A 15,153-nucleotide genomic window follows, 5' to 3' on the forward strand; every position below is an offset into this window, starting at 1 on the left:
TATGTGGGTTAGTTAGCCAGTTAGCAGTATGTGGGTTAGTTAGCCAGTTAGCAGTAGGTTGGTTAGTTAGCCAGTTAGCAGTATGTGGGTTAGTTAGCCAGTTAGCAGTAGGTTGGTTAGTTAGCCAGTTAGCAGTAGGTGGGTTAGTTAGCTAGTTAGCAGTATGTGGGTTAGTTAGCCAGTTAGCAGTAGGTGGGTTAGTTAGCCAGTTAGCAGTAGGTGGGTTAGTTAGCCAGTTAGCAGTAGGTGGGTTAGTTAGCCAGTTAGCAGTAGGTGGGTTAGTTAGCCAGTTAGCAGTATGTGGGTTAGTTAGCCAGTTAGCAGTAGGTGGGTTAGTTAGCCAGTTAGCAGTAGGTGGGTTAGTTAGCCAGTTAGCAGTAGGTGGGTTAGTTAGCCAGTTAGCAGTAGGTGGGTTAGTTAGCCAGTTAGCAGTAGGTGGGTTAGTTAGCCAGTTAGCAGTATGTGGGTTAGTTAGCCAGTTAGCAGTAGGTGGGTTAGTTAGCTAGTTAGCCATAGGTTGGTTATTTAGCCAGTTAGCAGTATGTGGGTTAGTTAGCCAGTTAGCAGTATGTGGGTTAGTTAGCCAGTTAGCAGTAGGTGGGTTAGTTAGCTAGTTAGCAGTAGGTGGGTTAGTTAGCCAGTTAGCAGTAGGTGGGTTAGTTAGCCAGTTAGCAGTATGTGGGTTAGTTAGCCAGTTAGCAGTAGGTGGGTTAGTTAGCTAGTTAGCAGTATGTGGGTTAGTTAGCCAGTTAGCAGCAGGTGGGTTAGTTAGCCAGTTAGCAGTAGGTGGGTTAGTTAGCCAGTTAGCAGTATGTGGGTTAGTTAGCCAGTTAGCAGTAGGTGGGTTAGTTAGCTAGTTAGCCATAGGTTGGTTAGTTAGCCAGTTAGCAGTATGTGGGTTAGTTAGCCAGTTAGCAGTATGTGGGTTAGTTAGCCAGTTAGCAGTAGGTGGGTTAGTTAGCTAGTTAGCCATAGGTGGGTTAGTTAGCCAGTTAGCAGTAGGTGGGTTAGTTAGCCAGTTAGCAGTAGGTGGGTTAGTTAGCTAGTTAGCCATAGGTGGGTTAGTTAGCCAGTTAGCAGTAGGTGGGTTAGTTAGCTAGTTAGCAGTAGGTTGGTTAGTTAGCCAGTTAGCAGTAGGTGGGTTAGTTAGCTAGTTAGCCATAGGTGGGTTAGTTAGCCAGTTAGCAGTAGGTGGGTTAGTTAGCTAGTTAGCAGTAGGTTGGTTAGTTAGCCAGTTAGCAGTAGGTGGGTTAGTTAGCTAGTTAGCCATAGGTGGGTTAGTTAGCCAGTTAGCAGTATGTGGGTTAGTTAGCCAGTTAGCAGTAGGTTGGTTAGTTAGCCAGTTAGCAGTATGTGGGTTAGTTAGCCAGTTAGCAGTATGTGGGTTAGTTAGCCAGTTAGCAGTAGGTTGGTTAGTTAGCCAGTTAGCAGTATGTGGGTTAGTTAGCCAGTTAGCAGTAGGTTGGTTAGTTAGCCAGTTAGCAGTATGTGGGTTAGTTAGCCAGTTAGCAGTAGGTGGGTTAGTTAGCTAGTTAGCAGTATGTGGGTTAGTTAGCCAGTTAGCAGTAGGTGGGTTAGTTAGCCAGTTAGCAGTAGGTGGGTTAGTTAGCCAGTTAGCAGTAGGTGGGTTAGTTAGCTAGTTAGCAGTATGTGGGTTAGTTAGCCAGTTAGCAGTAGGTGGGTTAGTTAGCTAGTTAGCAGTATGTGGGTTAGTTAGCCAGTTAGCAGTAGGTGGGTTAGTTAGCCAGTTAGCAGTAGGTGGGTTAGTTAGCCAGTTAGCAGTATGTGGGTTAGTTAGCCAGTTAGCAGTAGGTGGGTTAGTTAGCTAGTTAGCCATAGGTTGGTTATTTAGCCAGTTAGCAGTATGTGGGTTAGTTAGCCAGTTAGCAGTATGTGGGTTAGTTAGCCAGTTAGCAGTAGGTGGGTTAGTTAGCTAGTTAGCAGTAGGTGGGTTAGTTAGCCAGTTAGCAGTAGGTGGGTTAGTTAGCCAGTTAGCAGTATGTGGGTTAGTTAGCCAGTTAGCAGTAGGTGGGTTAGTTAGCTAGTTAGCAGTATGTGGGTTAGTTAGCCAGTTAGCAGTAGGTGGGTTAGTTAGCCAGTTAGCAGTAGGTGGGTTAGTTAGCCAGTTAGCAGTATGTGGGTTAGTTAGCCAGTTAGCAGTAGGTGGGTTAGTTAGCTAGTTAGCCATAGGTTGGTTAGTTAGCCAGTTAGCAGTAGGTGGGTTAGTTAGCCAGTTAGCAGTATGTGGGTTAGTTAGCCAGTTAGCAGTAGGTGGGTTAGTTAGCTAGTTAGCCATAGGTTGGTTAGTTAGCCAGTTAGCAGTATGTGGGTTAGTTAGCCAGTTAGCAGTATGTGGGTTAGTTAGCCAGTTAGCAGTAGGTGGGTTAGTTAGCCAGTTAGCAGTAGGTGGGTTAGTTAGCTAGTTAGCCATAGGTTGGTTAGTTAGCCAGTTAGCAGTATGTGGGTTAGTTAGCCAGTTAGCAGTAGGTGGGTTAGTTAGCCAGTTAGCAGTAGGTGGGTTAGTTAGCTAGTTAGCCATAGGTTGGTTAGTTAGCCAGTTAGCAGTATGTGGGTTAGTTAGCCAGTTAGCAGTAGGTGGGTTAGTTAGCCAGTTAGCAGTAGGTGGGTTAGTTAGCCAGTTAGCAGTATGTGGGTTAGTTAGCCAGTTAGCAGTAGGTGGGTTAGTTAGCTAGTTAGCCATAGGTTGGTTAGTTAGCCAGTTAGCAGTATGTGGGTTAGTTAGCCAGTTAGCAGTATGTGGGTTAGTTAGCCAGTTAGCAGTATGTGGGTTAGTTAGCCAGTTAGCAGTAGGTGGGTTAGTTAGCTAGTTAGCCATAGGTGGGTTAGTTAGCCAGTTAGCAGTAGGTGGGTTAGTTAGCCAGTTAGCAGTAGGTGGGTTAGTTAGCTAGTTAGCCATAGGTGGGTTAGTTAGCCAGTTAGCAGTAGGTGGGTTAGTTAGCTAGTTAGCATTAGGTGGGATAGTTAGCTGCTGGTTACCTCTAAGACGTATCTGAGTGTGTGCGGATCTTGTTTGACTCTGGAACAGACGACCAATAGGAACTGAGCTTCCTCCTTCTCCGTGAGGGAACCAGGAAGTGCGCAGAGGCGAATCAGCTTCTGGGGGCGGAGCATGGATGAAGTCAGACGGTGACATCACAGTGAGAGTCACATGACCACAGACAGCAGTGAGCCTGAGTACGACCTGAGCACAGCTCGGACTATAAAGACTTTAACATCTAATAATATTGAGTCCATCTTCATCTGTCTGGTGTCCGCAGGTGAGCTGCAGGTAAACATCCACTACTCTCTGCTGCATGCTGGGATATTTCCCTTCAGCGTCAGATCTCTGGATTTAAACTCACTCTGTACATTTATAATAATAATATTTAATATTCCATTCCTATGGGATTAGTTTTGTTTCATAAAGATAAAGCAACACTTTCTCAGAATAAAGCAAAACTATGAGTTTCAAAGAAAAAAAACTGAGTCAAGCAAAATAAAATACATTTCAAAAATAAAACTATAAGTTGCAAACAAATCAGTTGTGTGATCATGTAGACCAGGGGTGCCCACACTTTGTTGGCTGGTGAGCTACTTTTGAAATGACCAGCTCACCGAGGTCTACCAACCAAAGATACAATCCCACATTGCAAGGGTTGCTGAAAAACACGCTTTATTTATACATGGACAACTACAATAGGGCTGCAGCCAACGACTCATTTGGTAATCGATTAATGAAACGATTAATCGACTATTCGGACTATTACTGTCTGCCTTGCACAATTTCTCAAACGCTCTGATTTAGCATCAACTTTTAGATGTAGCTTGAGGTTGTTTTAGGCATGTGGAAACTAACAGTGAAGACAATAAAGATGAATACTTGATTCAAAAATACATATATTATTAAATTAACTTAACAAATTGTGAACAAAATTAACATTGCTTTTTATTTAAATTAAATAAATAATATTTCACATCAAAAGAAACAACAGTAATACAAATCGTATTAAATAACCTGAAGACAGAACTGTGAACAGAACAGCTGAAACTTTAACAAACTAAAGAGTAACTCAGTTTCCTCTAATCATTAACCCATGTTTGTATAATGGAGTTAACTCCGTGTGTTGCTGCTAGCATACAGAACACCTGACGTGGAGACGTTCCTCTGGATGGAGCTACAGAGCTGCTAGCACACAGAACACCTGACGTGGAGACGTTCCTCTGGATGGATCTACAGAGCTGCTAGCATACAGAACACCTGACGTGGAGACGTTCCTCTGGATGGATCTACAGAGCTGCTAGCATACAGAACACCTGACGTGGAGACGTTCCTCTGGACGGAGCTACAGAGCTGCTAGCACACAGAACACCTGACGTGGAGACGTTCCTCTGGATGGAGCTACAGAGCTGCTAGCATACAGAACACCTGACGTGGAGACGTTCCTCTGGATGGAGCTACAGAGCTGCTAGCATACAGAACACCTGACGTGGAGACGTTCCTCTGGATGGAGCTACAGAGCTGCTAGCACACAGAACACCTGACGTGGAGACGTTCCTCTGGACGGAGCTACAGAGCTGCTAGCATACAGAACACCTGACTCTGTCTGTGTCTCCCAGGTGAGAGTTACCTGTACAGGTCTGTGTCTCCCAGGTGAGAGTTACCTGTGCAGGTCTGTGTCTCCCAGGTGAGAGTTACCTGTACAGGTCCGTGTCTCCCAGGTGAGAGTTACCTGTACAGGTCTGTGTCTCCCAGGTGAGAGTTACCTGTGCAGGTCTGTGTCTCCCAGGTGAGAGTTACCTGTACAGGTCTGTGTCTCCCAGGTGAGAGTTACCTGTACAGGTCTGTGTCTCCCAGGTGAGAGTTACCTGTACAGGTCTGTGTCTCCCAGGTGAGAGTTACCTGTACAGGTCTGTGTCTCCCAGGTGAGAGTTACCTGTACAGGTCTGTGTCTCCCAGGTGAGAGTTACCTGTACAGGTCTGTGTCTCCCAGGTGAGAGTTACCTGTACAGGTCTGTGTCTCCCAGGTGAGAGTTACCTGTACAGGTCCGTGTCTCCCAGGTGAGAGTTACCTGTACAGGTCTGTGTCTCCCAGGTGAGAGTTACCTGTACAGGTCTGTGTCTCCCAGGTGAGAGTTACCTGTACAGGTCTGTGTCTCCCAGGTGAGAGTTACCTGTGCAGGTCTGTGTCTCCCAGGTGAGAGTTACCTGTACAGGTCCGTGTCTCCCAGGTGAGAGTTACCTGTACAGGTCTGTGTCTCCCAGGTGAGAGTTACCTGTACAGGTCTGTGTCTCCCAGGTGAGAGTTACCTGTGCAGGTCTGTGTCTCCCAGGTGAGAGTTACCTGTACAGGTCTGTGTCTCCCAGGTGAGAGTTACCTGTGCAGGTCTGTGTCTCCCAGGTGAGAGTTACCTGTACAGGTCTGTGTCTCCCAGGTGAGAGTTACCTGTACAGGTCTGTGTCTCCCAGGTGAGAGTTACCTGTACAGGTCCGTGTCTCCCAGGTGAGAGTTACCTGTACAGGTCTGTGTCTCCCAGGTGAGAGTTACCTGTACAGGTCTGTGTCTCCCAGGTGAGAGTTACCTGTGCAGGTCTGTGTCTCCCAGGTGAGAGTTACCTGTACAGGTCTGTGTCTCCCAGGTGAGAGTTACCTGTGCAGGTCTGTGTCTCCCAGGTGAGAGTTACCTGTACAGGTCCGTGTCTCCCAGGTGAGAGTTACCTGTACAGGTCTGTGTCTCCCAGGTGAGAGTTACCTGTACAGGTCTGTAGACGGTGACCAGCGGCAGCAGAGGCTTCTGGACCTGAGACAGCAGCTTGGAGAAGAACAGCAACACCTGCTGCACCATGCCTGGGGGGTACTGGGGGGGGAGAGGGGGGGGAGAGGGGGGGGGCTCTTTAATGTGAGTTCAAAGGAACATGAAGCTGTTTTCATGAAAGATATTTACCTGAGCCTTCCCCAGCGTCACCAGAGTCTCCAGCAGCTTGTGCTGCAGCAGGTACTGCAGACACACTCCAGAGTCCTGCACACACACACACACACACACACACACACACACACACACACCACACACACACACACACACACACACACACACACACACACACACACACACACACACACACAACACACCACACACACACACCACACACACACACACACACACACACACACACACAACACACACACACCACACACACACACACACACACACACACACACAAACATCAGGTGTGTGTATTCAGGTGTGTGTGTGTCCAGGTGTGTGTGTGCCCATGTGTGTGTGTGTCCAGGTCTGTGTGTGTGCCCATGTGTGTGTGTGTGTGTGTGTGTGTGCCCATGTGTGTGTGTCCAGGTGTGTGTGTGTCCAGGTGTGTGTGTGTGTGTGTGTTGCAGGGGCGCCGTAAGGGGGGTGAAAAGTTAGGACGATCCTAAGGGCCCGTGACTGACAGGGGCCCCAAAAAATGTTAGAACATTAAGAAAAAAAGTAACCTTTCATCAATCCTCAATAATCAACATTAATAGAACGTTAAATTGATGATGTACTCACTACACTTACGATTCATTTAATTATCCAAAGCACCGAACACCCCCCTCTATTTACATGTAATGGTTTGGTCCTGCTGTGCGGGCCCTTTCTAGCAGCAGAGAGAGAGCATGTGAGCAGGCTAGTACTTACGTGTGTACGAAGTCTCAACGACTCACGAAGTCAGGCTTTCAAAAGGAAAAGAAAGGAGAGAAAGACGAGAGAGAGGGACTAAAGGGCGACAGGATGTCAAAAGAAGAGGTGGGTGTGGTCTACGAGTGGTGGAAGTTAGTCTTAGCTAAGCGTAGTCCATTGTAAATGTTTTGCTGACTTTAAGTTCTGTTACTATCTTCACAGAACATGCAGAGGTTTTTTCATTCCACTCTTTTAGCAGATATTCACTAAACCAGTCCGCCCCCCCCGGTGCCAGGCCAACAGATCCATCTCTAGGCTCCGCAGCCCCCCCCCATAAGGCTTTGCAGTCTTGCCATGCTGTCCATTGAAAGCCAGTTGGCTAGAAAGCTGGACTTCAAGGACTTGATCAGTGACTTAGCCGGTAAGAAGGCTCGGCGCTGGGCTCTTGGTGAGTGAGCGGAGCCAGGGCTCGTGATACCTGTCGAAGGGCGAGGCTACGGAGACGTCTGAAGGGCGAGGCTATGGAGACGTCTGAAGGGCGAGGCCACGGAGACGTCTGAAGGGCGAGGCTACGGAGACGTCTGAAGGGCGAGGCCACGGAGACGTCTGAAGGGCGAGGCCACAGAGACGTCTGAAGGGCGAGGCCACGGAGACGTCTGAAGGGCGAGGCCACGGAGACGTCTGAAGGGCGAGGCTACGGAGACGTCTGAAGGGCGAGGCTACGGAGACGTCTGAAGGGCGAGGCCACGGAGACGTCTGAAGGGCGAGGCCACGGAGACGTCTGAAGGGCGAGGCCACGGAGACGTCTGAAGGGCGAGGCTATGGAGACGTCTGAAGGGCGAGGCCACGGAGACGTCTGAAGGGCGAGGCCACGGAGACGTCTGAAGGGCGAGGCCACGGAGACGTCTGAAGGGCGAGGCCACGGAGACGTCTGAAGGGCGAGGCTATGGAGACGTCTGAAGGGCGAGGCCACGGAGACGTCTGAAGGGCGAGGCTATGGAGACGTCTGAAGGGCGAGGCCACGGAGACGTCTGAAGGGCGAGGCCACGGAGACGTCTGAAGGGCGAGGCCACAGAGACGTCTGAAGGGCGAGGCCAAGGAGACGTCTGAAGGGCGAGGCTACGGAGACGTCTGAAGGGCGAGGCTATGGAGACGTCTGAAGGGCGAGGCTACGGAGACGTCTGAAGGGCGAGGCCACGGAGACGTCTGAAGGGCGAGGCCACGGAGACGTCTGAAGGGCGAGGCCACGGAGACGTCTGAAGGGCGAGGCCAAGGAGACGTCTGAAGGGCGAGGCCACGGAGACGTCTGAAGGGCGAGGCCACGGAGACGTCTGAAGGGCGAGGCCACGGAGACGTCTGAAGGGCGAGGCCACGGAGACGTCTGAAGGGCGAGGCCACGGAGACGTCTGAAGGGCGAGGCCACGGAGACGTCTGAAGGGCGAGGCCATGGAGACGTCTGAAGGGCGAGGCTATGGAGTGGGTACAGCACGGTGCTCGTGGGCGTGGCCTGGGCCTGGTGGGGGGGCCCAATGTGGTATCTTTCCATGGGGCCCAAAATCCCTGGCGGCGCCCCTGTGTGTGTGTCCAGGTGTGTGTGTCCAGTGTGTGTGTGTCCAGTGTGTGTGTGTGTCCAGTGTGTGTGTGCCCAGTGTGTGTGTGTGTGTGTGTGTGTGTGTGCCCAGTGTGTGTGTGTCCAGGTGTGTGTGTGTCCAGGTGTGTGTGTGTGTGTGTGTGCAGGGGCGCCGTAAGGGGGTGAAAAGTTAGGACGATCCTAAGGGCCCGTGACTGACAGGGGCCCCAAAAAATGTTAGAACATTAAGAAAAAAAGTAACCTTTCATCAATCCTCAATAATCAACATTAATAGAACGTTAAATTGATGATGTACTCACTACACTTACGATTCATTTAATTATCCAAAGCACCGAACACCCCCCTCTATTTACATGTAATGGTTTGGTCCTGCTGTGCGGGCCCTTTCTAGCAGCAGAGAGAGAGCATGTGAGCAGGCTAGTACTTACGTGTGTACGAAGTCTCAACGACTCACGAAGTCAGGCTTTCAAAAGGAAAGAAAGGAGAGAAAGACGAGAGAGAGGGACTAAAGGGCGACAGGATGTCAAAAGAAGAGGTGGGTGTGGTCTACGAGTGGTGGAAGTTAGTCTTAGCTAAGCGTAGTCCATTGTAAATGTTTTGCTGACTTTAAGTTCTGTTACTATCTTCACAGAACATGCAGAGGTTTTTCATTCCACTCTTTTAGCAGATATTCACTAAACCAGTCCGCCCCCCCCGGTGCCAGGCCAACAGATCCATCTCTAGGCTCCGCAGCCCCCCCCCATAAGGCTTTGCAGTCTTGCCATGCTGTCCATTGAAAGCCAGTTGGCTAGAAAGCTGGACTTCAAGGACTTGATCAGTGACTTAGCCGGTAAGAAGGCTCGGCGCTGGGCTCTTGGTGAGTGAGCGGAGCCAGGGCTCGTGATACCTGTCGAAGGGCGAGGCTACGGAGACGTCTGAAGGGCGAGGCTATGGAGACGTCTGAAGGGCGAGGCTACGGAGACGTCTGAAGGGCGAGGCCACGGAGACGTCTGAAGGGCGAGGCCACGGAGACGTCTGAAGGGCGAGGCCACGGAGACGTCTGAAGGGCGAGGCTACGGAGACGTCTGAAGGGCGAGGCTACGGAGACGTCTGAAGGGCGAGGCCACGGAGACGTCTGAAGGGCGAGGCCACGGAGACGTCTGAAGGGCGAGGCTATGGAGACGTCTGAAGGGCGAGGCCACGGAGACGTCTGAAGGGCGAGGCCACGGAGACGTCTGAAGGGCGAGGCCACGGAGACGTCTGAAGGGCGAGGCCACGGAGACGTCTGAAGGGCGAGGCCACGGAGACGTCTGAAGGGCGAGGCCACGGAGACGTCTGAAGGGCGAGGCCACGGAGACGTCTGAAGGGCGAGCCACGGAGACGTCTGAAGGGCGAGGCCACGGAGACGTCTGAAGGGCGAGGCCACGGAGACGTCTGAAGGGCGAGGCCACGGAGACGTCTGAAGGGCGAGGCCACGGAGACGTCTGAAGGGCGAGGCCACGGAGACGTCTGAAGGGCGAGGCCACGGAGACGTCTGAAGGGCGAGGCCACGGAGACGTCTGAAGGGCGAGGCCACGGAGACGTCTGAAGGGCGAGGCTATGGAGTGGGTACAGCACGGTGCTCGTGGGCGTGGCCTGGGCCTGGTGGGGGGGGCCCAATGTGGTATCTTTCCATGGGGCCCAAAATCCCTGGCGGCGCCCCTGTGTGTGTGTCCAGGTGTGTGTGTCCAGGTGTGTGTGTGTGTGTGTGTGTGTGTTACCTGTTGTTTCTCCTCGTACACCAGGATGTCCAGCATCTGTTTGAGACGCCACGGGATCTCTGTCTGTTTGACAGGACGACTGTCATCTACACACACACACACACACACACACACACACACACACACACACACACACACACACACACACACACACACACACACACACACACACACACACACACACACACACACACACACACACACACACACACACACACACACACAGGGTGACTGTGATTGGCTGAGCAGCATCAGGTGTGTCTGCAGGTTAAAGCCTCACCTGTCGTCTCGATGTAATAATTAGTGATCGACTTCCAGTGATCCAAAAACGATTCGAGCAGATCCACTGTGGGCTCCCTCTGAGAGACAGACAGGTGAGAGACAGACAGGTGAGAGACAGACAGGTGAGAGACAGGTGAGAGAGAGACAGGTGAGAGACAGACAGGTGAGAGACAGGTGAGAGAGAGACAGGTGAGAGACAGGTGAGAGAGAGACAGGTGAGAGACAGGTGAGAGAGAGACAGGTGAGAGAGAGAGACAGGTGAGAGAGAGACAGGTGAGAGAGAGACAGGTGAGAGACAGACAGGTGAGAGACAGACAGGTGAGAGACAGACAGGTGAGAGAGAGACAGGTGAGAGACAGGCAGGTGAGAGACAGGCAAGTGAGAGACAGGCAGGTGAGAGAGAGACAGGTGAGAGAGAGACAGGTGAGAGACAGGCAGGTGAGAGACAGACAGGTGACAGACAGGTGAGAGAGAGACAGGTGACAGACAGGTGAGAGAGAGACAGGTGAGAGAGAGACAGGTGAGAGACAGGCAGGTGAGAGACAGACAGGTGAGAGACAGGTGAGAGACAGACAGGTGAGAGACAGGTGACAGACAGGTGAGAGAGAGACAGGTGAGAGAGAGACAGGTGAGAGACAGACAGGTGAGAGACAGGTGAGAGACAGACAGGTGAGAGACAGGTGAGAGACAGACAGGTGAGAGACAGGTGAGAGACAGGTGAGAGACAGACAGGTGAGAGACAGGTGAGAGACAGGTGAGAGAGAGACAGGTGAGAGACAGGCAGGTGAGAGACAGACAGGTGAGAGACAGGTGAGAGACAGACAGGTGAGAGACAGGTGAGAGACAGACAGGTGAGAGACAGGTGAGAGACAGGTGACAGACAGGTGAGAGACAGACAGGTGAGAGACAGACAGGTGAGAGACAGGTGAGAGACAGACAGGTGAGAGACAGGTGAGAGACAGGTGAGAGACAGACAGGTGAGAGACAGACAGGTGAGAGACAGGTGAGAGACAGACAGGTGAGAGACAGGCAGGTGAGAGACAGAGATACGACCTGATGTCTGCGAGAGTGAAGGACTGCGGTTGTGAGTTCACTTGAAACCTGTGTTGTCACAGACCTCGTTCATGCAGACGAAGGATGTGAGACGTTGAGGTCTCACAGAGAGATGCATTTGACGGGAGGTTGAGACGTTCACTGTATGCTGCACTGTGCCCTCAAAACCAGCTGCAGACGATAACTAATGTCACTTGGGACCAATGGTGACTCCACCTGCAGGGCGTGCACCAAGAAAGGGTTCTCGTATGGTCATGTGACTCATCTGAGCCACGTGTGTTCGGTTTAATAAGGAGATCATCATCGTGAGAAAGACACAGGACCCAAAGTCGTCGTCTGGAGATCGATGAAATATGAATCAAACTATAAACAGTAACTCCACATTTCTAATAAATGATTTCATTATGAAACATAAGAAGTGTTCATTTAAAATAGAATGCCAGATGTTGAATGTCTACGAGGTCAATGATAAACCACCAGGAGTGGATCATGTAGCTGGTGCATTTCTTCGATGTGGTGCAGAGCCTATCTGCCATATTATACATCCGAGTATTGAAAAATGCATTTGCCCACAGGCATGGAAAATAGCAACAATTATTCCACAAAAAATCCAGCTGGACCATTTTCTGGTACAAATAGCCGCCCAATACGTTTGTTACCAGCGTTAGCAAAGATAATGGAGAGAATCATTTTCAATCAGATAGAAAAAGACTTTGAAGTTAACAACCTTAACACCGTGTATCAACATGCTTACAGACCTGGCCATTCCACCTTAACACCGTGTATCAACATGCTTACAGACCTGGCCATTCCACCTTAACACCGTGTATCAACATGCTTACAGACCTGGCCATTCCACCTTAACACCGTGTATCAACATGCTTACAGACCTGGCCATTCCACCTTAACACCGTGTATCAACATGCTTACAGACCTGGCCATTCCACCTTAACACCGTGTATCAACATGCTTACAGACCTGGCCATTCCACCTTAACACCGTGTATCAACATGCTTACAGACCTGGCCATTCCACCTTAACACCGTGTATCAACATGCTTACAGACCTGGCCATTCCACCTTAACACCGTGTATCAACATGCTTACAGACCTGGCCATTCCACCTTAACACCGTGTATCAACATGCTTACAGACCTGGCCATTCCACCTTAACACCGTGTATCAAGGTTAATTTAGAACAGATCAAAAATATGCGATTAATCGCGATTTACTATTTTAATCGACTGACAGCCCTAATATTATCACAAAGGTTTATAGCGTAGTATGCTCAACATAACTATCAAACACGACATCCAATGGAAGGAGGGTTCTAGGACCCGGATCTAAACCCAGCACGAGACCGAGCAGCTGGAGCTCTTCACCGCCTCATTCAGGAACACGCTCAGGCACATTCAGAAGGTTGCCAAGACATTATGTCAGTATTATAAAGTTCATTTGAACTGTGGCTATGTATGCAGCCATTACTATGCACACTTCTTTGCATTTACTTTTGGCCTTAGGATGGCGATAAGTGGATGACCATTTTAGTTTTCACTTCAAACAGCACTGCATGAAGTGATGAGCTGCTTAGTTTGCATCGTGTTGCATGTTTTGAGTGCGTGAGGACCCCGGGAAGAATAGCGATGCGCATGCTGGTGTTCACGGGATCTAATAAAGACAACGAGACACGATCATATGTTCTCTGTGAAGTGTTTGAAAAAACTGATTTAAACCATTGAAAAGTCCATTAGGAAGTGTGTGTGTGTGTGTGTGTGTGTGTGTGCGTGTGCGTGTGCGCGTGTTTATAACGTGTATGTGTGCGCGTGTTTATAACGTGTCAGCCTCAGGTCTGAACACCTGGACACATTCCTCCACTCAGCAGCAGGTAAACAGGAAGTAGCTTTAGCGGCAGTTAGCTCTTCAGAAACTCTTTTAAAGTAAACAACAACAGACAGCCCCGCGCGCTGCGACACAGACAGGAGGACAGACACTCCAGCTGTCTGTCTGTCCTCCACCTTCACTCTCTGACACTTTATGCACTGTTTACTGTCAGCTAACTAAAGCTAATATAGGCTAACGGCTAATAACAGCTGTTGACTCACCGTCTCCAGCGCGTGCAGCAACATGCTACCTAGCTTACTGAACGCCTCCATTCTCCCGACAAACCTCTCCGTTAACCCGGTTAGTTCCCGGTTATTATCCGGCTATACCAACATGTTGACAAACTAAATTAAACAGCTGACCGTCCATCAAGCCAGGTCGATGAGATGTCAACATCCGGGGAGGACTTTCAAAATAAGTGAACACAATCCACATCCGGTTTCAAAATAAGAGCATCGCGTCTGAGGAAAAGCCCAATAATAAAGAACGTTTTAAATAATAAAGAATATTTTGAACCTGAATGACCTCTGTAGTGTTCTTGTTTACCTGAGCACCTGAGAGGTAAGGAGAATGATGACAGGTGAGGGAATATGAAGATGTCGGACGGGTTTCAGCTCTTTGTGTTACCTGGGTGTGTCTGTGTGTGGGGGGTTGGGGGGGGGGGGGGGGGGGGGGGTAGAGGTACCTGGGTGTGTCTGTGTGGGGGGGGGGGTAGAGTTACCTGGGTGTGTCTGTGTGGGGGGGGGTAGAGGTACCTGGGTGTGTCTGTGTGGGGGGGGTAGAGTTACCTGGGTGTGTCTGTGTGGGGGGGGGGGGGTTACCTGGTGCCCCTCCCCCTTCAGCCCCTCCTCATCCTCTCAGGTGAGCTCAGCCTTCAGAAACGTTCCAGCAGCTGAACTGAAGGTGAGTCCTCTCTACCGGAGCTTCACTTTAGTCCTGTCATATTTCGGTGTGTAGCTCGGTGTGTGTCTCTCAGTGTGTGTAGCTCAGTGTGTGTAGCTCGATGTGCCTCTCGGTGTGTGTCTCTCAGTGTGTGTGTAGCTCGATGTGCCTCTCGGTGTGTGTCTCTCGGTGTGTGTGTAGCTCGATGTGCCTCTCAGTGTGTGTCTCTGTGTGTGTGTAGCTCGATGTGCCTCTCGGTGTGTGTCTCTCAGTGTGTGTGTAGCTCGATGTGCCTCTCGGTGTGTGTCTCTCAGTGTGTGTAGATCGATGTGCCTCTCGGTGTGTGTCTCTCTGTGTGTGTGTAGCTCGATGTGCCTCTCGGTGTGTGTCTCTCGGTGTGTGTGTAGCTCGATGTGCCTCTCGGTGTGTAGCTCGATGTGCCTCTCGGTGTGTGTCTCTCAGTGTGTGTAGCTCGATGTGCCTCTCGGTGTGTGTAGCTCGGTGTGTGTCTCTCAGTGTGTGTAGCTCGGTGTGTGTAGCTCTGTGTGTGTAGCTCTGTGTGTGTCTCTCGGTGTGTGTAGCTCGGTGTGTGTGTGTGTCTCTCTCCTCAGTGTGTGTATCCTGTGTGGTGTGTGTGTGTGTGTGTGTGTGTGTGTGTGTAGCTCAGTGTGTGTAGCTCGGTGTGTCTCTCGGTGTCTGTAGCTCGGTGTGTGTAGCTCGGTGTGTGTGTGTGTGTGTGTGTGTGTGTGTCTCTCCTCTGTGTGTGTCTCTCCTGTGTGTGTGTGTCTCTCCTCAGTGTGTGTCTCTCAGTGTGTGTGTGTCTCTCAGTGTGTGTGTCTCAGTGTGTGGGTGTGTGTCTCTCAGTGTTTGTGTGTGTGTCTCTCGGTGTGTGTCTCTCAGTGTGTGTGTGTGTCTCTCAGTGTGTGTGTCTCTCGTGTGTGTGTCTCTCAGTGTGTGTGTGTAGCTCAGTGTCTGATGAACTGTCTTCTGTATTAACTCAGAGAGGAGTCACACCTGCAGAACAAAAGGACTCTTCAGAGCTGCAGGTTATTACCTGGGCGGGTCACTTC

At 50.5% G+C, this 15,153-nt stretch overlaps 1 protein-coding gene across 1 annotated transcript in view; it reads right to left on the reverse strand.

Annotated features, from left to right (window-relative positions):
- fhip2b (FHF complex subunit HOOK interacting protein 2B) overlaps positions 1-13,619 on the reverse strand; it is a gene marked incomplete at its 3' end in the record, with an annotated part of 21,116 nt that extends 7,497 nt beyond the window's left edge. The window contains exons 1-6 of the mRNA XM_034076796.1: positions 13,423-13,619; positions 10,267-10,345; positions 9,987-10,072; positions 5,943-6,017; positions 5,751-5,855; positions 2,998-3,117 (exon numbers count right to left, since the gene is read on the reverse strand). Coding sequence (XP_033932687.1) covers positions 2,998-3,117; positions 5,751-5,855; positions 5,943-6,017; positions 9,987-10,072; positions 10,267-10,345; positions 13,423-13,473 — 516 coding nt within the window. The remainder of the gene's footprint in view (positions 1-2,997; positions 3,118-5,750; positions 5,856-5,942; positions 6,018-9,986; positions 10,073-10,266; positions 10,346-13,422) is intronic.
- Between the last annotated feature and the right edge of the window lie 1,534 nt (positions 13,620-15,153).

This window comes from Pseudochaenichthys georgianus, unplaced genomic scaffold, assembly GCF_902827115.2.
Source record: "Pseudochaenichthys georgianus unplaced genomic scaffold, fPseGeo1.2 scaffold_1038_arrow_ctg1, whole genome shotgun sequence".
Lineage (NCBI taxonomy): Eukaryota > Metazoa > Chordata > Actinopteri > Perciformes > Channichthyidae > Pseudochaenichthys > Pseudochaenichthys georgianus.